The following is a 24,138-nucleotide window of genomic DNA, read 5'->3' as shown; positions in this document are numbered from 1 at the left end:
TATTCTCTTTCCTTTTTCATTCCCTTGGATAAATGATACGAACTCGAAGACTATAATAACCACTAGAACTACCAAAACGGTAGCATCAAATCCATATATGGTCAATATCATTTATTTTTATACAATAACCCTTATTCTGAATGCTCACCACTATACAGAGCAATCCTTTCCTCTGATCACAATCAAACTTCCTGTAACACATACATGAAATTCATCTTCAAAGAACAGAGATTTTATAAACTTGGGGCCTTGTTCAAAAACTTTCCAGTGACTATCTATTTATCTTGGCAAGATTTTAATAAAACTTTTGGCTCCCTATCAGTTTTGTTTTGTTTTTGTTTTTAAGTTTTTTCTGTTGTTGGTTTATTTATTTATTTGGCTGCACTGGGTCTTCCTTGCTGGGCATAGCCTTTCTCTAATTGCAGTACTCCGTCTTCTCATTGTGGTGGCCTCTCTTGGTTTAGAGCACAGACTCAAGGGTGCACAGGCTTAGCTGCCCTGAGGCATGTGGCATCTTCCCAGATCAGGAATCGAACCCATTTCCCCGGCATTGGCAGGCAGATTCCTAACCACTGGACGACCATGGAACTCCCTCCCTAACAGTTTGGATGAAGAAGGAAAAATATAAAGATGACGTGAGTTTCACCCACCCACCCCACCCCATGCCATTCACTGTGCCTAAAACACCTTTTCCTTCCTGTCTCTATCAGTCTCCATGGCGCTGTCCCAGACCGCTCTCCACTACTTTCTTCTGACCCCACCGGCCACCACCGTCACGTTTACCAGTATAGTGCTACTCCTGCTGTAGTTTTTTTTACTTTGTGTTATTAATATTTATTTCATAACTTCACTTTTCATTCTGCCCCAAGCCAAACAAGCTCTTTGACATCAGGAGCCACATGTTAGAGCTGAGCAGAACGGTTTGCACACAGCTGATATTTACATATTTGTTGGCTGACTAGAATACACAAGGCATTATGACAGAAAAAAATTTTAAGTCCTACTTCATCAGGAATAGCAGTTAGCACAATCTGACTGACTTCTTTCAACATTAAAACAGAAGGCGTTTCTGAAAACTCAAATGCAGGATGAATTAAATTATTGGCAGAACTTCTTCCCCTGTAGAAGTTAGTTCCATTGTGAAAATCATTCTGAATAGCAAGAGAACTGTTCAAATAAACTATCTCAGAATTTAAGCAGGTACTTATTACAACCAATATATATTGTAATATATTACAACCAATAATATATTATAATTAATATATCTATTAATATATACTATATATACTTAGTCAACAACTTACTTAACAAATTATTCACTGAGTCCCTAATTTGTACTACAAAGAACCATACGAGCTAAGATCCAATGGGAGAGGAGATGGATTAAAGACTGGCCAGTTCCTTAGTGAACACTTTAATGGAAGAGACAGACTTGAAAACTTTTCACAAAACAGTTTAAATAAGCAGTATGATATAACTAACCTACCGAGTATTGTGTGTGATAAATTTTAATTGGGAGGCCTCAGGAACCACTAGTCCAAGAAAAAAGGAAAAAAAGAAAGAGAGAAAAGATGACATTTGAACAAGACCTTGAGAGAGAGAGAACTGGGACTGTAGACCCAGACGGCGGAAGGAGGCTCTGGGCTACACGGCCAGAAAGAACAAAAGCTATGGACGTGAAAATAAACCCACCTTCAGTTTTGCTTCTCTCAGTAGGTGACCTAACTTGCTACTTCACGAGAAAAATAAAAGGTCATTTCTCTCTTATATCGCAAAACAGCCTCTGTCTTTCCCTAGCTTAAAAATTAAGTCTCCCCACTCTTTCCCAAACCTGAATTCTCCACGTTGTTCTGGGCCCCCTAGGTGCTCGTCTGCTACACATCTTGCTCTGGCACTCACCTTCTCTCTTACCCTCTCCTTCTGTGGCCAAACTTTTGAAAGAATGGTCTCTCTTCTTGTTACCTCTATTTCATTTTTTTTTTTAATTTTATTTATTTATTTGGCTGCTCTGGGTCTTAGTTGTAGCATGTGGGATCTAGCTCCCCGACCAGGGATCGAACCTGGGCCCCCTGCACTGGGAGCTCAGAGTCTTAGCCACTGGACCACCAGGGACATCCCTATTTCGTTTTTTTAAAGATTGTGTTTAGTTTTGGCTGTGCTCCGTCCGTGCTGTTGCTCAGGCTTTTCTCTGGCTGCGGCGAGTGGGAGCTACTCTCCAGACGCGCCATGTGGGCTCCTCACCACGGCGGGCTCCTCACCACGGCGGCCTCCTCACCACGGCGGCCTCCTTACCACGGCGGCCTCTCTTGCTGTGGAGCGCAGGCTCTAGGGCAGGGGGCTTCAGTGGCTGTGGCCCCCTGGCTCTAGAGCGCGGGCTCAATAGTTGTGGCTCAGAGGCTTAGCTGCCCCACAGCATGTGGGATTTTCCCGGATCAGTGATCAAACCCGCGTCTCCTCCTATATTAGCAGGCAGATTCTTTACCACTGAGCCACCAGGGAAGCCCTCTACTTCATTTTTAAATACACAGCTCAGTTGCACAAGGTTAACTGCCTCCTCAATCTCTTATATGCAGCAAAATAAAGTAAAATAACGATTTACTTTCTGTGTTTTAAAGTTAAGTGAACCACTAGTATTTCTTCTAAAATATATTTGGTATATTTAGGATACAGAGAATTTATGGTCTCTGAAAAGAATTTCTCATGTCCAGCAAGTAAACTATTCAATAGGTGAGATTCTGTAAGCATTTTTAGTAAAGAACCTTGTATTGTAGTGATCAATGAGAATTCTGAACGTTAAACACCCTGGTCTCTCGCTATATTGTTCCCTAATACAGAACTCTTTACAATTCTTCACATGAAAACAGGCAGGGTATACAGTTCATCTTCTTCAGCAATATACAAGAGAGAATTTTAAGGAAATTATTTCATTCAAGCCGGAGTCTTAATCTTTTTTAGAAGACTGAGTAAGATGAGATTTGGTATCTTGACACCAGGCTGACACACCTAGAGAACCATTTTAGTCCAGTTCCTCACTATGATCCAGTTTTCTGGCAATTTCATTTATAAAGGAATAATGATACAATAAATAGCCAGAACTCTCCAGAACTTACTTTGCTCACCTGTCTTGCCTTCAAAGCCAAATTTATCAGCACCCACCAATCCCCAAGACTGATTTCCCAAAATGCAGAGAATCTCTTCTACACTATACACACAGAGAAGGCTTTTCACAGAGAGTGAGTGTCACACAGACTACTGCATGAATTGCTGGCAATACATGGATCTCAGCTCATCTTTTCAGATTTCCTCTTGTGATGAAACCTCAGCTCGCTGAACAATCCAATTATCTCTCCTTGCCTTTTAAAAGTAAATTTATACTGCACACACCACACTTGTTAAAAATGGCTCTCCTTAAAAAAGACAACAGTCTGTATCATGACCTTCAATTCCAACCTAAGGAACAGGGTTTACAGACCTCCCAAATGCATTAGATCTTATAGGACTTCTGTAAATATTTGGCAAAGGACTGATTGTTATATGTAACAATATCATTAAAATATTGTTAAATTTACATAACAACCACCCAACAAATGTTTTCACTAAAGATCAAATAGCAAATGTCAGGCTCGCCTCTCCAGACCCCGAAGTGGGGCTGGGTCAAGACCAGAAAGGAAGACCCACATTCCATGTATCTAAATTTGTTAAAATTTTAAGTCAATTTAAACTATTAGATATGGCCTCTTCCTCCAATCTAGACAAACATACCTTCAGCCACTTGGAGGCACAGGTATAAAGTCAGAGTTTTTAGGCCCTCTGAAGTTCCCTGTCACAGTGTGGCGACAGGAGAGAGCCACCTTGCCCACCCATGCGGGCATCCTACCCACCTCAAACTACTGCCCCTGAACCACCCTTCAGGCTAAGGGCACACAGTTTTATCCTCCTCAGGACAGATCCAGGGAAAAGGCCCATGGAGGCCCTAGAAGCAGGCCCTAAGCTCTTTGGGGGCAGGAAGTTTCCAGAGTTAAGTACCCAGAGCATGGGCGTGAGTGGAGTGAGGGCTGAGGCTGCACACAACCTCTGGCCCCTCAGATCCTTCATCCTGTGCGGAGGCGTGCCAGAGAGGGGTCCTCTAACTCCCAGGTCCCAGAGCAGGGCCTCTCTTGCCCACGAGTAAAGACAATACTGGAGAATTTACCAGATTGGCCATCTTACTAGTTAATATACTAGTTGAAAATAAATATGTAAAACGATGATTAAGTCGTAAAACCTGAAATTCCAATCTCTGATCACTTCAGTTCCCTCAAGATCTCTAACCAATGGGTCTAATGTTTATCTGGATCTACTCAACAGACTAAATCTAGGTCCTGTGCTTTCTTAACAAATTTGTACAAATGGATAGAATTCTATTCACATGTTCGAGGGCGGTAAAAAAGACCTCAAGGAGCAGGAGGAAGAAGGAGGTCAACATCAAGCATCAAAGTTGAGATCAGACACCCAGGTCTAGGAGAGCGTTTTCCTCGTGTCCCGTCACTTACGTGGAGCCACGTATGGCGCCATGCTTAACCATCTCATCAAAGCCACCAGTATCACAGCTTGCTCTTGCCAACCCCCAGAACCAGGCAGTTCACCCCATGGCCTTGGAATGCCCCTACTCTAACCACCATGAAGGTGGACATGTGTATCAAGCCGAATCTCATTGGCATGTGACACTGATGACACCTCTCCCTGCACCTTACCAGTATTTGCTGCAGTGCAATTTCCACTTAACTTGGCAAGAAAATTAATTTGCTAATTTGAAAAAAAGAAAAAACACTAATAAATAATTTTCATCACAATACACATATACATACTCCACAGGAGGGGGAAGTATTTCAACTGGAAATCTTATTTATGGGTACTTACTGAGATTGTACCATTGTCTAGACCTATGGACAGTCTTCTTGTTTCCGGGTTAAAAGACATGCATGAACATGGAGCTGAAAGAAATGAACATGTTGATGAAATTAACAAAACGATGATGCTCGTGGATTCAGGAGTGACTGACTAGCTCAAAGTGTGCGGCTACTTTTCTCCCCCCACTATTTCCCGACAAACAGTTCATGGAACTCCCGCTCACAGAAAATAAAAACAGTAATTTGACAACCAACCCCGAGTTTTTCAGTTATCCTTTTAATGACTGTAACAAGTAAGACACAAACTGGACAGGTTCCAGGCAGTGTGGTCTTGCCTGTTCTGTCAATACTAGTCTAAATTTGCTCGAGTAGATTAACAACATTGTGCTGGGTAAGCCTTCTGTCACCAGTCTCTCTCTTCCATGAAAACCCCATCTTTAATGGAAATAATCCATTTTTGCTGAACTAAGGACACAAAAGAAAGACCTTATTTCCGGCCCCCTCCTTGCCCTGCACACAAAAGAACAGAAATCTATTTTTTTTAATTCAGAACTGATTGGTGGCATGTGGACTAACAGAAATCTTTTACTGCCAGCACTCAAAGCAGATGCAAGAGGCTGCCGATTCAGAAAAGGCTCGAAGGCTTTGTCTCAAGCCTCCAAGCAGCTCAACACAGGGACAGGCTCCAGAGAAAAGAAGTCGGATGGGTCAGTTCACCCAGACCTGGACAGGGCCTCCCTGCCGGGCAGGACTGACCCCCTCGCTACCACCACGCTTGAGTGAAGGGAGCAGGCTTGGAAATCCCAAACTGCCAGGTCAGTTTCCAGTTCCCAGCCTCTTTCTCTATGCTTACTGGTAAGAATGGGGGCCTTTTGACAACTTTATTTCATATCGAAATGGTGTTCTACAAAGCTCAACATAACTTATACTCATTTTTCTCTTCTTTTCTTTCTTTATTTTGGCTATACCACATGGCATATGGGATCTTAGTCCTCGAATCAGGGACCAAACCCGCTTCCCCTCCACTGGAAGCTAAGAGTCTTAACCACTGGGCTGCCACAGAAGTCCTCAACATAATTTTTCGCAGTAGCCCTACAGGTCTTGAATTATCCATCATCAAAATCATAATCAACATCAAATATTTTTATTCATATTTTTAAGTTATGATTAGATGTCTTAACCAAGGTCACACAGGGTAAAAAAAAGCTGAAGGAGGTTCAAAGGCAGATTTCAAACACACAGTCCTATTTTCAAATACTTTTAAACTATTAAAAAAACAAAAACACTTCAAGTTCTACTAACAGAACCACTTCATAAACACTTGGTAACATCTTTTTGATTCTCTATACAAGGGCCATGACCACCAACAACAAAATGCTCTGAACTGCAAAAACTACTTACGTTTTTCTAATTTTGAGACATGATATATTTAATAAATGGAAATATATACCCCCCCCACCAAACTTTCACCAATATAGCAGAATATCTTCTTTTTGTTTAGCCACAAATTTAAACCAGATTCCCAAAAGAACACTGCTGGGAAAAAAGCAATCAAACAATATTTAACATACTGCCCTAAGAAAGCCAGTCTTACTCATCTTTGGCCCATAAACTCTGTTACCGAAATCTCTACACACACGCTAAGATGCCAGGTCTCATAATCCCGTAACATGTGTGCAGGATTAAAATTTAATGATTCCATGGAAAACTATCATGTTAGCTGAAAAAAGCAAAAGAAAAAACTATACTGATTATAGTACTACATAAAGGACACATACATAAAAATACACATGGAAAAACTCAACACAGTTCTTATGTTTGAGTGACATAAGTATTTCTATAACATGGTCTTTGCTTATTATTTTGCTATTCTTGTTAAAATTTTTACATATCTAACAATTTATTATGATATAAGTATGCGTATATGAAGCAAAATTGGACTGTAGTCCAAGTGGCTACTACATAATAAAGAAAAATCTCATCACTCAGCTGCCTCCCTGACCATATAAAAGTATTTCCTATGTGATTTACTCAAAACTTCCTATCTGGCTATGTAATAATTAGAAAACCCACTGATCTCCGATTGTGATTTAAAAGACTGTTTTTTTCTCAATACTGCACAAGCTACCCTTAAATCAACACTGCTATTTTGTTATTCCTTATTTTACCCCCATTTACTAATTTTTTGTCATACTTCAACAAAAATTTAGAATGCTTACTATGTTCAAGACATTTGATGCAATGATATATAAGATATTATACCTGTCATCAAGGAATTGATAGATTACAACACCAACTATATATAGGAGCCACAATATAAAACTTGTCCCCAACGTCACCTCCTTGGTTCACATCACTTCATACGGATAGTAAGAAATGCCTTCAGAATGCAAAAGGAAAAAAACCTTTCCTAAATAAGTAAAAGAAGCTTTAACAGAAGTTCTGTTGTTGCAGAACCCATATGATAGAACTCATGTGGCCTTAGACAGGGGTTTGACAGAGACTGAGATATTACCTCCCAGGTGCTCCCCCCAAAGTGTAAACATTCTTTCAAAGAGGCATTATGGCAAAACACCAAAAAAAAAAAAAAACCCTACAAAAAATCGTGTGTGTGTGTGAAGACTTTCAATAAGTAAGTCTTATGATGCTTTTCAAACCACTTCCTCACTATAACATTCCCATAGGAAGAGGCCCTGGGTTGGTTACCCATAGGCGATGCAGGGCCAAGGAGGAAAGAAGTGGATTGAAAGAAATATTGGGACTTTCCTGGTGGTCCAGTGATTCAGAATCTGACTTCCAATGTAGGGTCCATTCTTGATTGAAAAACTAGGATCCTACACGCCAAAGGGCAACTAAGCCCATTCCCCACAACGAGAGAAGCCCAGAAGAGGCAACAAAGACCCAGAGCAACCAAAATTTTAAAAAAACAATAAAAACCACCTTACTTAAAAAACAAAAAGAAATATCGATGCCCACATTTGATGTTATAGTGTCTTTCCATTTCAGGGTTGAAGGAGTAGATAAATTGACTCAGAGATCCTTCTAACTTCAACTCACCAGAAATTAATTGAAAAAGCAACCTCTGAAAGTCTAGTGCTATGGTCCATATGCAGTAAGCTCCTATTCATCCATGCAAAAAAATATCAAAGGGCAACACTGTCTGAGGAAGCATACTAAGACACAGTAAAGTCATAATTATGACCACATGGTCGAGGGAATCCTGCAGAAGGAAGCATTAGGGAAGAAACAAACAAAATATGATTTAGACCCAATGTTTGTAGCCAGGTTGCAAAAACACAATATTTCACAAAGAAGAATTCAGCTGTAACAACTAATAATTCACCAGTCAATGAAGAAATAATTGGGTCTTTCTGATGGCTGAAAGTTCAGGTCAGAGATGAACTTGGTTGAGAGACTGTTCTATTCGCCCACCTTAAACATGTATTCTCCAATAGTCAAGCAAAGTGGCTGGCTGAAATACATTTTATCTAGAAATAAGGGAAGGAGCTTCCACCACCAGTGGTAAAGAATCCACCTGCTAGCGCAAGAGACGCAGTTTCGATCCCTGATCCAGGAGGGTCCCACATGCCAGTGTCAACTAAGCCCGTGTGCCACAGCTATGGTGCCTGTGCCCCAGAGCCCAGGAGCTGCAACTAGTGAGCCTGCACGCCACAACTACTGAAGCTGGAGCAACCCAGAGCCTGTGATGTGCAGCAAGAGAAGCCCACTGCAACGAGGGGTTTGAGTACCACAGCCAGAGAGCAGCCCCCACTCCCCCAAACCGGAGAAAAGCCGGAGCAGCAGTGGAGACCCAGCACAGCCAAAAACAGATCAGTAAATAAAATTACTTTTTTTTTTTAATGAAGAAACAAGAGAAGTCTCATTTTCCAAGTTGTCTGATCAAGACTGGCCATCTCCCTGCTTAGTCTCAGACTGACGACACTCAAAAGAAGGATATTTGGCAAAATTTTAGGAAGCAAGACCATGAAAGGTACAAATATGATAGGAAAGAAATTTGTAGAGGTCTGTGGGTAATGGGAAATAATACTCTCTCATATTAGTGTCAGGACTTGGTGGACTGTCAAAATCTTATCTTTGAACACTTTTGCAATACTGAATGTTTTTTAAAAATGAAATCTGGTAGTTTAAGGCAGGGGTTCAGCTTAAAGTTCAGGGAGAATGAAAAGAGAACCCCTAGTCTGGATGATTATATTAATGCCCATATAATTTGAAGGGGGAAAAGCTCAGGATATGAGCCGGTATGGTGCTAGCGGTAAAGAATCCGCCTCCCAATGTGGGAGATGCAAAAGATGCTGGTTCGATCCCTGGGTCGGGAAGATCCCCTGGAGAAGGAAACGGCAATCCACTCCAGCATTCTTCCCTGGAAAATCCCATGAACAGAGATTTTCCATAGGTAAAATACTGACTGATAGCCTGGTGGGATACAGTCCCATGGAGATCACAAAGAGTTGGACATGACTGAACAGCTGACCACGCATTGGCCCTAAGCAAAGGGAACACAAGAAACCAACAACTTCAAGGGACCAATAGTTAAATGGATTAGAGAGAAACTGGCTAATTGAATTTCTAACTTATCCCATGGACGATCTAAGAAGAAATATTGTTCTTGCTTTCTAAAAAAACATAAGTTGAGAGGAGGCATTCTCAAAATACTTCTATTTGGGGGAAAGTTTACCCATTTCTAGCATTTAAACCTATAATTCTTTCATTTTACGACTAATTTATTTCCTGTCCTTTGCTGATCATTTGAACTTTACTCAAATAAACACAAGTTCCAATGAAGGTTGAACTGTGGATTTCAATCACTCTGACAGCTTTACTATGCTAAAGGCATTATTTGGCAGGAGACACTAATCTTCATGGGATGTGCTGAATGGATGTGGGAACTTTAAATAAGCAACAGTACTCTGTGAATAAAACTTCAGGTATTTAAAGGCATCCTGGTGAAGTTAAATGTCAGGATCCTTTGGCAGAAACCAAAACAATACTGTAAAGCAATTATTCTTCAATTAAAAATAAAGTAAAAAACAAACAAACAAAATGTCAGGATTCTATAATAAGAGGGCCTTGACTAGCGAGGCATACAAAGAGAACCCCACCACCATAAAGCAAAGATTTAATTAATTCCCGGACACTAATCCATTCAGCTGTGCGTCACAAAATAATATTTATAGTATATAAATATATACTTTTTTATAGTATTTGGCCCATGTTTTACCTTACTAAGAACACTTATATTTAGGACCTCAATTGCCTAGCATGAAAAAGAATTTTTCTTTTAAATCAAATATTTTATGAACTCAATTAAAATTAACACTTGGTTTTGTTTTAATTTAGTCTAAGTAACATCAGTAAAATGACGGTGAATGGGCAGTGGTCCCTTTTTCTCCCAGACAAGTTTTAAGTGACAGTAAAGTCATCTGACTATAGGAAGCTTTAAATTACTCTGTCAGATGAAAATCAGAGTATGCTAAATAAATGTTATAATCGTTCAGATTAATTAATATCTGTTATCTTTAGCTTGGATCATTTGTTCTCCTTCAATTCTGTAAAATATCAAACTTCCTTGGGTACTTTTTCTTCTGAGTAAACAGAAGATCAAAAGATCAGATTACAGTGTTATTCTGGAAAATGTCAATAATAAAAACAAGTCATTTTCTACACATGGTTCTATAATACAACCTATACCAAAAAGAGACCAACAAAGGAGCAGTATATGTCACAATGAAGAACCAAGAAGTTATGTGAAATAAGATATGAGCTAAACAATAGGATGAGCATTTCTGAATTATATACACATCCCCCACAGCCAACAAACTTCCTCAACTGAATTAAACATGCTGTTTAAAACTCACCCAAGAAAGCACTACCTTATAAAAACAGAAATACCAAATTCATTATTTTAAATAACTTTCAGTCATTCATCTTCTCACGTGAAATTTCCCCCAAAACTCCAATAAACCCAGCAGAAAGGGCGGGACAGCGCACAAACCCCCTCCACAGTCCCAAGCCTTGGACCTCACAATGGGAACATCACAGACTAACTCATTTCCATCCCAAATACAAGCATATCAATACGAGCACATAAATCATTTCAATTTTCTAAATCCTCAATTTCAAGCTGCTCTAAGACTACAATTCCAACAGATGGGACACCAATCCAGCAACAACCTCACAAATCAGCCAATCTTTCCTAAATTCCTCTGGGTTAAGATGAGCAAAGAGAGTGTATATTGCTAAACACCAACAACTTGAAAATAATTTACAAATATTTACTTGACATATAACCAAAATATTTATGCAAATCTGAGAAACAGAAAACGGACAGCTTATCTGTTAGGTTCAGAGCAGAGAAAAGGACAGGACTTGCCCAAAGTCAGTCAGCAAATTGGCAGCAAACATGAAAATCGAAGTCCAGTTTCCCACCCAGGCACAAGTGCTATCCTATGAGCAATGATGAACACTCCAATATTAAACAATGCATCTTTATCAGAATTTAATGCAAACAGTATGTTCAAACTGCATCTCTCATTTGTCTTAACTAAGATAACTTACTCCATGCATTCCCTACCTCATTTCACAAAGAATTGAAAATGGCTTTAAAAGCAGTTACAAAAAAAAAAAAACAACAACAACAAAGGCTAGAAGTAAGCAAAACGTCTTGACTGAGGAAAATATATCAAATCTAAGAAAGAAAATCAAAAGAAAGATCTGTGGGGAATATAACAGAGCCCATGTTTCACCTTACCTATAAGGACTATGTACCAGGTCCATAGGGTTGCTCCTCCTAACCTTTTTCACCTCACAGATCACACAGAAACTTAGATGTGAGCAAAACAGCCTGGAGGAAAGGGAACAGACTGCTGGGGCCCTGATGACTGGATGGCTCCTGCCCAACTAACCAGATCAGTTTGCGGGGCCCGGAATCCATTTGGATCATCCCAGGACGCTGTAACACAGGATGAGAAGTTCTGCCTTAGAGAAAGCCAAGGGTTTCTGGCTCTCCTACCTGAAAAGTCATTTTCGTTAGTGTTTCTTCCAAGGGGCGCTGAGCATGATGGCAGATGAATGCTCATGGCGGCAAGACTTACAATAGCCAGGACACGGACGCAACCCAAGTGTCCGTCAACCAAGGAGTGGATAAAGAAGATGCGGTGCACATATACAGCGGAGTACTACTCAGCCATAAAAGAGAAATAATGCCATTTGCAGCGACTCGGATGGACTTAGAGACTGTCACACTGAGTAAAGTAACAGAAAGACAAGCATCCTATGAGATCACTTCTATGTAAAACAAAAAGGGGTACAAGTGAACTTATCTACAAAACAGAATAGAAACACAGATGTAGAAAACACACTTACGGTTACCGGGGGGTGGGGGGAGTAGTGGGGAGGGATAAATTGGGAGACTGGGATTGACATATACACCCCACTATATGTAAAACAGATGGCTAATAAGGACCTACCGCATAGCACAGGGAACTCTACTCTGCACTCTGTAATGGCCTATGTGGGAAAGGAATCTAAAAAAGACTGGATATATGCATTTGTGTAACAGATTCCCTTGAGTGTATACTTGAAACTGACACAAAATAATCAACTAGACTCCAATAAAATTTTGTTTAAAGAGGCAGATAAAACGTTTCATGTATACACACAGCAGTATGAGCTGAGAGCCCAATGAATGCAGGCATTTCTGCAGAAGGATAACACGAAGCAGAAACTCTCAGAATATGGATGAATAGTCGACTGCATATATATCCTTTATACTACACATCACAAATAATAAACAGCCTTTCGCTCAACCAGGCTGACGAAAAAATAAATAAAACTGGAAAAGCAGGCAGTTCAAAATGAAGGTTTTTAGTGAGGACTAGAGTTCCTGCACTTTATTGTTTAACTATTATTTGATTGTTGACTTAAATTTTAAAGTTTTAAAAATCTTAGATTTATTTTTATTGAGCTAACATTGGTTTATAACATTACATACATTTCATAACATTACATAGTGTGGTGCAAGATGTTATGGAAAAAGCTAAACAAACTTTCTGGCCACCCCAACGTTTCTACACTTGCTACAGCGTGTTCCCCACCAAAAATCTAGTTTCCACCTGTCACCACGCATCTGATCCCCTTTATGCGTTTTGCCTCACCTCTGGTAACCACTAATCTGTTCTCACTATATCTATGTATTTATTTTGATTCGGTTTGTTCATTTATTTTATTTGTTGGTGCTTCATATTGCACAAGAGGGAAGTCACACGGTCTTTATCTTTCTCTGTCTGACTTACTTCACTGAGTAGAGCTCTTATGCTTCAAAAAGTTAGCTGAGCAAATGGTCAAGTGGCCACACTGGTAGGAAAACTGAAGGGGCCCAACCACAGCCTCAGCCTGGACAAATGCCATCCCACCAGATGCGATTTTCAAGGCAGAGAGCTGAAGATCCTACAGAATGGTCATTTTATTTATTGGGTGTGCCTTTTATTTGTAGTCACCTTTGAAGAGCCATCTTCTGCTCTGCTTCGGGGATAAATGCATAAACACTTAGGAGCCAAAGTAAGTTCCATCTGTCTGTCCCGGCAGTGACAGAATCCACAGAGGTTTTCCAATTGCCCAATCCTCAACTCAGGCCTGAGACTCTGGCCTTCTTAAACTCCTATTCACTGTACCTTTGGCAGCCAAGTGGCTTTACCTCTTCTCCATGGGGGAAGTGTTAGCAAGAAAGGTCCAGACATGATACCCAACTCTGCAGAGTAAGAAAAATCTCAAACACCTGCCACCCCGGCTCCTGCCCGCACTCTCCTCTACTCTTTAGTCTGACCCCATGAATAGCAAAGCTAGTTGGTAAAGTAAATGTGTAATAACTCAACCATGAAAATAGGAATGCCTGTGCTCTTCATGCTTGCTTGTTTGTTTTTTTTCCCTCTGTTCAGTTCAGTCACTCAGTCGTGTCCGACTCTTTGCGACCCCATCAATCGCAGCACGCCAGGCCTCCTTGTCCATCACCAACTCCGGGAGTTTACCCAAACTCATGTCCATTGAGTCAGTGATGCCATCCAACCATCTCATCCTCTGTTGTCCCCTTCTCCTCCTGCCCCCAATCCCTCCCAACATCAGGGTCTTTTCCAATGAGTCAACTCTTCGCATGAGGTGGCCAAAGTATTGGAGTTTCAGCTTTAGCATCAGTCCTTACAAAGAACATCCAGGACTGATCTCCTTTACGATGGACTGGTTGGATCTCCTTGCAGTCCAAGGGACTCTCAAGAGTCTTCTCCAACACCACAGTTCAAAAGCATCAATTCTTCGACACAGCTTTCTTCACAGTCCAACTCTCACATCCATACATGACCACTGGAAAAACCATAACCTTGACTAGACAGACCTTTCTTGGCAAAGTAATGTCTCTGCTTTTTAATATGCTGTTTAGGTTGGTCATAACTTTTCTTTCAAGGAGCAAGCGTCTTTTTATTTCATGGCTGCAGTCACCATCTGCAGTGATTTTGAAGCCCCCCAAAATAAAGTCTGACACTGTTTCCACTATTTCCCCATCTATTTGCCATGAAGTGATGGGGCCAGATGCCATGATCTTCGTTTTCTGAATGTTGAGCTTTAAGCTAACTTTTCACTCTCCTCTTTCACTTTCATCAAGAGGCTTTTTAGTTCTTCTTCATTTTCTTCCATAAGGGTGGTGTCATCTGCATTTCTGAGGTTATTGATATTTCTCCTGGCAATCTTGATTCCAGCTTGTGCTTCTTCCAGCCCACCGTTTCTCATGATGTACTCTGCACAGAAGTTAAATAAGCAGAGTGACAATATATAGCCTTGATGTACTCCTTTTCCTATTTGGAACCAGTCTGTTGTTCCATGTCCAGTTCTAACTGTTGCTTCCTGACCTGCATATGGGTTTCTCAAGAGGCAGGCCAGGTGGTCTGGTATGCCCATCTGTTGAAGAATTTTCCACAGTTTATTGTGATCCACACAGTCAAAGGCTTTGGCACAGTCAATAAAGCAGAAATAGATGTTTTTCTGGAACTCTCTTGCTTTTTCGATGATCCAGCAGATGTTGGCAATCTGATCTCTGGTTCCTCTGCCTTTTCCCCTCTGTAGTAAGATGCAAATATAGTGGTTGAAATGGTATCTACTAGAAGCCTGGAACAAATAACCACATTTACAGCTATAACTAAATCTTAACTCTGTACCCTCAGGAAGGTTCCTCCCTGGTATTCAAGGTCAGGCAGGTCCCAGCTGGGAAGGCTATAACTTGATCTTGTCATAGTAGGCTACTTTCCAGCTACCATGTGAGATAATGTCAGGAAGATACAATTTTTGAAAGGATATTTGATAAGGACATACTCTTATTTCTCACTCATCCATAAACATCAGTTTAGAGGAAACTAAAAAACAAGTCATCAGTCACCCCAAATTCTCTATAGATACCAGGGTTTAAAATAGACCTTCCAGACTTCCCTGATGGTCCAGAGGTTAAGAATCTGCCCGCAAATGCAGGGGACACAGGACTCAATTCCTGGTCCGGGAAGATCCCACATGCCATGGAGCAACTAAGCCCATGCACTGCAAGTACTGAGCCCACCGTCAAGAGCTCGAGAACTGCAGCTACTGAGCCCTCACCCCACAAGTACTGAAGTCCACGCACCTAGAGCCTGGACTCCGTAACAAGAGAAGCCATCGCGATGAGAAGCCTGTGCGCTGCAACGGGAAAACAGACCCCACTCACTGCAACTAAGAAAGCCCGTGAGCCTCAACGAAGAGCCTGTGCATTGCAACAAAGACCCAACATAGCCACAGATAAAAATAAATAAATTCTGCAAATATAAAATGGAACTTTCTCAGGGACCTCTTGTGACCATGTGCCCATTACACCTACTTCTGTTAAAACTCACCATGCACCGTGGTACTCATTTTACGTCTGGTTCCCCCAACCGACTGTACCATACCATGAAGACAGGAATCACCTGCCATATTAAGCACTCTATCCTAGGGCTTCCCTGGTGGTCCAGTGGTTAAGACTCCATGCTCTCAATGTAGGAGACACAGGTTCAAACCCTGGTTGGGGATCTAAGATCCCACATGCCACAGAGCATGGCCAGAACAAAAATAAATACACACCTTATTCTTAGCACACTGCATAGTGTTTGGTATGGAAGAAACATTTAAAAATTGTTGAACGCACTGTCCAAAGAAATTAAACAAGATTATTTTTTCTGCTTTTCATCTTTACTTGCCCTCACTTTTCCCATACTGTTTTCAGCTCAATACCTCAGAGGCACCAATAGGGACCTACTGGACTGCACGGCTCAGTCTTTCCTCTTTAAAGATCACAGAGATACAGGAGAAAGTGAAAAGACAGGAACTGGGAGGTGTACACTTAGGGCGAGGCGGAGTCAGATACTTGCAGCGGCAAGCAGCCGGAACCCACTGCATGGACTTAAGTGCAAAGAGGCATATGGCAGTAAGAGAGAGGGTACCTTTTGAACTCAAGGGCAGAATCAGAGTCAAGCTTGGGAGTTCAGAGCATGAAGAAAACCTTAAGGCATCACTTGCTCAGGCTTCTCTCCCTCTGGAGCCAAGTGATTCACACTTTCTTCATGCACACAAATGCCACAAAGCTGTTGGATTTCTGTGTTCCCAGCTCAAGGGACCAGCCTAGGTGGAGACTAGCATTTCCTACTCCAAACTCTAAATTCCTAGGAAAACTGGACTGGCTCAGGGGCAAACAGCCTTAACCAGGCAAATCTAGTTTCTCCTAGATCCCTCCTGGAGAGGAAGCAAGTCATGATCTTTGCGACAGCCTACCAGGCTCCTCTGTTCATGGGATTGTCCAGGCAAGAAAACTGGAGTGAGTTGTCATTCCCTTCTCCGGGGGATCTTCCCGAACCAGGGACTGAACCTGAGTCTCCTGCACTGGCAGGTGGACACTTTACCACTGAGCCTCCAAAGAAGCCCAGGGAAGCAGGAGCGCCTCAGAAAAGACAGGGTATGAGGATGCCTCCAAAGCAGGGGCTGGCTTTTTGATTGCGATGCGTCTGCTCCTCATCTTTCTCTCACCTGCCACTCTCTGAAGTTCATGCCGTCGTATCACACGCTGCCTTTCAGGCTCACTCCGTGCCCTCAAACTTGGCCCTCAGTGTCCACTCTTGCTCATCTAATGTGTTCTGCTCCCTTCCCTGCAATCAACTCCAAATGCTTCTCAATGCTATAAAACGTTACTAGCCTACTCAGAATGCGACAAACACCATATTAAAAGGGCTTTTTTTTTCTCTTCAGTGTTTGAGATTTCAGGTTCTGTGACTTTATTTTTTCCCAACTTTATTAAGGTAAAATTTTCAAATAAAATTATAAGGTATTTGAAGCTTACAAAGTGATGAGTTGATATATGTTGTGAAAGGATTCCTGTCATCAAATTAACACATTTTTAATTCACCTCACATATTTCTCTTTTTTTTTGGTAAGGACATTTAAGTTGTACTCTCTCAGCAAATTTCAATCGTACAACACGTGTCATCAACTGTAGGCCACCATGTCATACACTAGATCCCCAGACTCCACACATCCTATAACTGAGCTTATGTTTGCCACCTCTTTGCCCCTAGCAACCACTTTTCTACTCTCTGTTTCTATGAGTTCAACTTTTTTAAAAGGTATCTTAATGGACAAAGCAAGCAAACAAATCATATATTGCACATACAAGATATAAATTATCTCTGTTTTCTCCTGGATTTGGAATACTACTTTTTTTGTACGACTATAAACACACCATATGGTCATATCTGCCTTGTGGTGTCCATACTATAGCCTCTAGTAAACTATAGTTTTCCACTTAGTGAGTGAAGTCAAGTCGCTCAGTCGTGTCTGACTCTTTGCGACCCCATGGACTATAGCCTACCAGGCTCCTCCGTCCATGGGATTTTCCAGGCAAGAGTAAAGGAACGGGTTGCCATTTCCTTCTCTAGTGGATCTTCCCAACTCAGGGATCAAGCCCAGGTGTCCTGCATTGCAGACAGATGCTTTACCATCTGAGCCACCAGGGAAGCCCCTTTGTAACTAATACCACATACCCCTTATTTAAGGACAATATTGAGTAACCTCTTAACAAAACACCTTCCAATAGAAAGGACTGCAAAAAAAAAAAAGTGGAAATTCAATAACTGAATACATTCTAAATGACATGAAAATGTAACCTATTTCCTTATGCAATAAGATTCTGCCTCTCTTAAGGTAAACAAAAGATCCTGCTCAGAGACCAGTTCCTATGTTACCTGAATGCATATGATCCCTAATATGAAAGCCAGTTTCCAATCAACTGTGAAGAACACAGCCTTCTGTCCTTTTCACCCTCCACGATAGATGGAACCGTCCAACAATGAAAGAGTACGGAAATTATCCTGTCCATTCACCCGCTGTTCACCTGCACCTTCTGGCATCCAGCTTGATGGCCTGTATATAGTCAGTGCACAGAAAATATGTGATCAACTAGAATGTGTATTTATATCTATGTATTTACAAATCAACACTGTACAGGCATGAGCCTTCACACGTGTTCATATAAACATATGTAAACAGATCAGCGTGGTGGTTGTTCAGCCACTAAGTTGTGTCCAACTCTTTGTGACCCCATGGACTGCAACACGCCAGGCTCTCCTGTCCTTCACTATCTCCTGGAGGTTGTTCAAACTCAGTCAGTGACCACTAAGTCAGTGATGCTATTTAACCATCTCATCCACTGTCACCCGCTTCTTCTCCTGCCCTCAATCTTTCCCAGCATCAGGGTCTTTTCCAGTGAGTTGGCTCTTCGCATCAGATGGCCCAAGTGTTCTTCAGCTTCAGCATCAGTCCTTCCAGTGAATATTCAGGGTTGATTTCCTTTAGGATGGATTGGTTTGATCTCCTTGCTGTCCAAGGGACTCTCAAGAGTCTTCTCCAGCACCACAGTTAGAAAGCATCAGTTCTTTGGCGCTCAGCCTTCTTTATGGTCCAACTCTCTCACCTGCACATGACTACTGGAAAAACCATTTCCTGCATATTGGAAAAAATGCCAAAAGGCAACCTCAAAATATAAAAGGCATTCAAATCACCTCGGGATCTTTTAAAATGCAGATTCTCATTCAGTAGGTCTCAGGTGGAGCCCAGTATTTGTATTTCTAGTAAGTTCTCAGGTGACCTTGATGCTGCCGGTCCACAGACCACACGTTGATAGCAAAGTAATCCCTTCTTTACTCCCTTTCGTAGACGGTCACAGGCAAAATAATTAGAGGGTCATTCTTCTCAAAGATCACGTTCGGTCACTTAGGAAAATGTATGATAATACTCTCAGGGAAATCATCTTTGTTAACAGATTCAAGTCTTCAGTAAGTACTTGTTTACTGAGAGCCTATGCCGGGTGCAAGAGTTACAGCAGCTTTCTTTAGTCACTCATCAGATACAGCTTACTAAAGCACAAACATGCAACTTGCGGCTTCTCTGTATCCTCTGTGATATTTGAATAAAGAGAACATTAGAGAGTGACATCAGATGTGTATGGATGTGTGTACTGGGGAGTGGGGGTGGTTGGTAAGCAACTGTTTAGGATCCCACATCTTCATGAGGTTCCTATCAACACCCATCTCAACGAGATTCCTTAAGCACCATCCCCAAGCCCTCGTCACTCTGCCCACATTGGCCTCTCCTGTCTTCAGAGTCACATGGAAATTACAGGACTCTGGGGTCAACTTCAGCTTGCTGGACTACAGAATCTCCCCAGCTCGTCCTGCTGGATATTATGTCAAGTGTGATGAAAAAGGCCATAGGTGACTGGTTATACCACTTAAAAATAAGGGAAAAAAAAATCAATCATAGGATTCCTTTCCTTTTCCATTTACCTAAGGCCTCATCACTGCCAAGACTTAAGAAGAAAGCTCACCTTGGGTCTTGGCTGTGGAGTGGCGTCTGCTGGAGGCGCAACCAGTAAGGTGAGAATCTAAGCACAGCAAGTTCCCTACATACGAAACCTTCAAGTTGAGAGTTTTCAAAGATGCGAACATGCCCCCTTATGCCAGCTGTCGTACTATACTGCTACACTTTTCAAGGTACTGTACTGCAAGATTAAATGTTTATTTTTTGTGTTTGCTTTTCATGTATTATTTGTATGAAAAGTATTATAAAGCTATTATTACAGTACAGTACTATGTAGCCGATTGAGTTCATTGGGTACCTAGGCTAACTTTGCTGGACTTAGGAGAACGGGCTCTCAGGATGGAACTCATTTGCATATAGGGGACTTACTATACTGAATTATAAGTTTCTTTTTTGATAACGTAGAGTGGGATACTTGGTTCAACTACATGGTTATCATCTATTCACTACAATTCTAAAGAAATGCAAACCTCAAAGATAAATCTGAAATCACAGAAATCCATTACATCCTTAATAACATATTTGTTCATAAACACGCAAAACTGTTGCTTATCACAGTCTTCTTTTGCCAGAGGCGTAAGCTTTAGCATATCTATAGTGCAGCATGAATTTTTCTGGGTTGTATGCTGTGGCATATACTACTCAAACAGGGATGCTGGTAGCAAGGGAAGAGGCGCACATTGCAGGAAGCCAGAGGGTACAGAGACCCAGACGACAAGCCCAGGGCATTTTTCTAGTATGCTGATTTCAATTAAGGTTTGCAGGAAGGGGAGTAACAGAAACGTTTAACAATATGACTGACAATGAATTCAAATAATTACACTAAAATAAATATGGAATAAGATACCCAAACTTCATTAAGTTTGATAAAACCATAGACTATAAAGAAAGAAATTGCCTATCTGGGGAGGGGGTTGTGGGACATGGGCAACAGCTCTCTCCCTGCAGGGGAACTTCTGCCAGTTCAAAAATCCAAGAATTAGTCATCTTTTTTTAAAAGTATATTTGAAAGATTCACTATTTATCAGTGCAAGGACATATTTCTCATAGGAGCTTTTGGGGAAATGAGACAGACTTCTAATTAGAACATTTGAATCCACAGCAAATCCTTTTGAGAGCTGAATGTTCAATGCTGAATGTCCTGAATTTGAACAAATAATAGAACAATAATGTAAGAACAAATTTACTTCACAAATGTAATCACTGGACAAAATTTTGAATTGTCTAAGGAACTACTTTACAAAAAAGTTAAACAAAAGTTGGAAATGAGAGGGAGACAACTGTAAGCAGGGAGCCTAGGTATTGAAGTCCTTCCATTAATCTTACTCAGAAACTGTGTATATACAGTCAGTTTCAAAACAATTTTCTCATTTTACACAGAGAATGATACAATGATATCATTATAAATATAAATATAAAATGATATAATCCTTTCCATTATAATGATAATCCCAACCCTCATGCATTTCTACTCAAGAGAACACAGCGCAGGCAATCTGAGAAGGAAGGGGAGTTGGGGTCCATGTCTGATTCTTAAAGACAGAGATCCAGATACTTACAAGGCATCACATGGTATATGCTTGGCCAGTACTGTCCACTGTCTCTCTTTAACCACACGCGAACAGTCCTGCAACAAAAGAAATGGGTGTTTAAATCACACTATTTTTGGTCATGGGAAAGTTGATAGGAGGTCTTAAATATATATACAGTGGACCCTCAACAACACAGGTTTGAAGTGTACAGGCCTAGTTATAAGTGGATTGTTTTTCATCAAATATGCACTACAGTACTACACAAGCCACGAATGGTTGACTCTGCAGATGTGGAACCACAGGTACAGAAAGCCAACTATACAGTCATGTGCAGATTTCATTTTTAACATAATTTTATCTATTTATTGATTGATGGCTGTGCTGGGTCTTCACTGCTGGGCGGGCTTTCCTCCAGCTGCAGCGAGTGGGGGCTACTCCTCATTGCAGTGTGCAGGCTTCTCAGTGTGGTGTCTTCTCTTGCTGCAGAACATGGGCTCTGGGCACGCTGGCTTCAGAAGTTGTGGTTCCCGGGCTCTAGGGCACATGCTCATAGCTGCTCAAAGGCATGTGGGATCGTCCCAAATCAGGATCGCACCTGTGTCTCCTGCACTGGCAGGTGGATTCTTTACCGAGACACCACGGAAGCCCTATGTGCGGATTCTAAACCGCACGGAGAATCACTGCCTCTAGTTGTTCAAGGCTCAACCCTGTGTGTGTACATGACATAGTCATAGTGCTATAATTAAATAATATATATTACATATAAATATGTATCACGTTTGTTTATAACATATGTCTATACAACACATCAATATAGATCCTAACTATATATATATATCACACATTATATATATGTGCACATACACACCACTTATGCTTTTCAAAAGATACTAAATTCCTTAAATTTAAGGCTGCATATATTTAGAATTATATGATTGTTTTATAATTAAATATTTAAGGATAATTAAATTTTATCCTCATATGTATTTATATACCCACGTGTGACAGTGTTCAAAAATTATCCTTGTAGCTGTTTTGCTCTTGGAGTATACGGCCTTTGCCCTAGTCTGCTGGAAGCATTCATCTCCCTGGGCAGTAATTGGGATTTACTAGGGAAGAACACAGGAAGAGATAATGAAGCAATACGCAACATCTGACACACAAAGAAGGCTTACCAGTAAATTCAGTCTTACAAGCTAGGCCATTGTCTCAAAAGAGGGTTTTTCCAAACACGGTCAAACAAGGATAAAACTCTTGAGACTCAGATTACTGAGCTAGAGGACTGATTGTGGAACCCACCAGGGAACCGGGTAATCCTGCAACAAGGTGGGGGATGAGGGTCCACACCAGATGGACACGTGGTAGACATCCAGGACAGAGGATGAGATGGTTGGATGGCATCATCAACTCAATGGACATGAGTTTGAGTGAACTCCAAGAGATTGTCAAGGACTGGGAAGCCTGGCATGCTGCAATCTACAGGGTCACAAAGAGTTGGACACGACTGAGTGACTGAACAAGAACACATCCAGGAGAGCTTGGAGAGGAGGAGTCAAAGAGAAAATGATGCTGTCGGGGATACTGCCAGGTTCTTATCAACCAGAAAGGCCCGACCACAGGTTACACCAGCACCCACCCACAAGGCCAACACAACTAGGAGGTAAAGGGACACTGCCCCAGAGACCAGAGGAAGTAGCCAACATCAAACCAAGGGAAGTGAACAGTGCCCATGGCTGCCAGGACAGCATGTACACCACAGCTCTCACCCCATACCCTTGCACCATCCCGGGGTAAAAGGCGGGCACTGAGCATTTTCATCTCAGAGAGAACAGGACAATATCTAAATAGACTATTTAAGTCATTACCTTAGACTAAGTTTTAAACTGTATTGGATTTCTTCGCCAGTTAATCAGTGGGTCACCCAACAAGAGGAAAAGACTTAACTACAGACACAACAAGGACGTGCCATTTTCTCTGTGTAGCCACAAGAGTCGATGTAGCGATATACCAGGACACAACTAGCTATACTTGTAGAATTCCATCTTTTCGGTCAGCCAGCCAATCTGTGAGATGGACAGGTGTAATGGAAAATAATTCCTAATAAATAATTCAATACATTCAATTATTTATACACCTAATCAGCCTTCACTTAAATTCTTTTCATAATTACACCAATACATTTTAATATGGAGACTATTATCTCAACAAGAATAAATAAAAGAGTGCCATCATGGAAAACGGTATAACAGGAAGTTCCAAGAATCAGTCCCTGTACCAAATCAGTTATGGAGCTGGGAAGAACTGTCAGAATCACTGTTTCAGAATTATGAAGTCTAGTTAGACACTTGCAGCATCCGTGGGAATGCCTGATGAAGAAGCAGGCTTGTGGCAGTAAATGTCACATCTTACTTGCAGCTACCATCATGCATGCCCCATTCATATAGCAGGTAGCTAAGGGGACTGCAGCTCGTGTTCACAGAGTGGCTTGCAGGTACCAGGGTGCTGGAACCCAGTCCTTCAAATCTGGGGGATGTGTGTTTTAATTTGCCAAGTGGTTCACTGAGGGAGTAGAGAAGAAACTGGCCTTTCTCTCAGATCTCTAGGTCTGAAGGGCTTTCCAGGGCAGTGTTTGCCAAAAGAATTTAAAGGGAAGGAAGACCTTTTTCTCCTTAATGAAATCACTGGTTGACCTCAGAGATAGAAGAACAGAAATTTCAATGATCACATGCAACAAGAAATACAGTCTTTGCAGAAAGAGCTTGGAAAAGTCACTGAACAGATAACTG

At 41.3% G+C, this 24,138-nt stretch overlaps 1 protein-coding gene across 2 annotated transcripts in view; it reads right to left on the bottom strand.

The window, feature by feature from the left end:
- The window catches only part of WDFY2 (WD repeat and FYVE domain containing 2), a 185,122-nt gene that overhangs the window by 91,873 nt on the left and 69,111 nt on the right, over positions 1 to 24,138 (bottom strand). For both annotated transcript variants that reach the window (XM_069601456.1, XM_069601455.1), the window contains exons 2-3: positions 21,380 to 21,447; positions 4,900 to 4,973 (exon numbers count right to left, since the gene is read on the bottom strand). In XM_069601456.1, the coding sequence (XP_069457557.1) occupies positions 4,900 to 4,973; positions 21,380 to 21,447 (142 nt within the window). The remainder of the gene's footprint in view (positions 1 to 4,899; positions 4,974 to 21,379; positions 21,448 to 24,138) is intronic.

This window comes from Ovis canadensis, chromosome 10 (genome assembly GCF_042477335.2).
Source record: "Ovis canadensis isolate MfBH-ARS-UI-01 breed Bighorn chromosome 10, ARS-UI_OviCan_v2, whole genome shotgun sequence".
Lineage (NCBI taxonomy): Eukaryota > Metazoa > Chordata > Mammalia > Artiodactyla > Bovidae > Ovis > Ovis canadensis.
The sequence above is the reverse complement of the archived record's forward strand: the minus strand, read 5'-3'. Positions and strand labels throughout refer to the sequence as shown.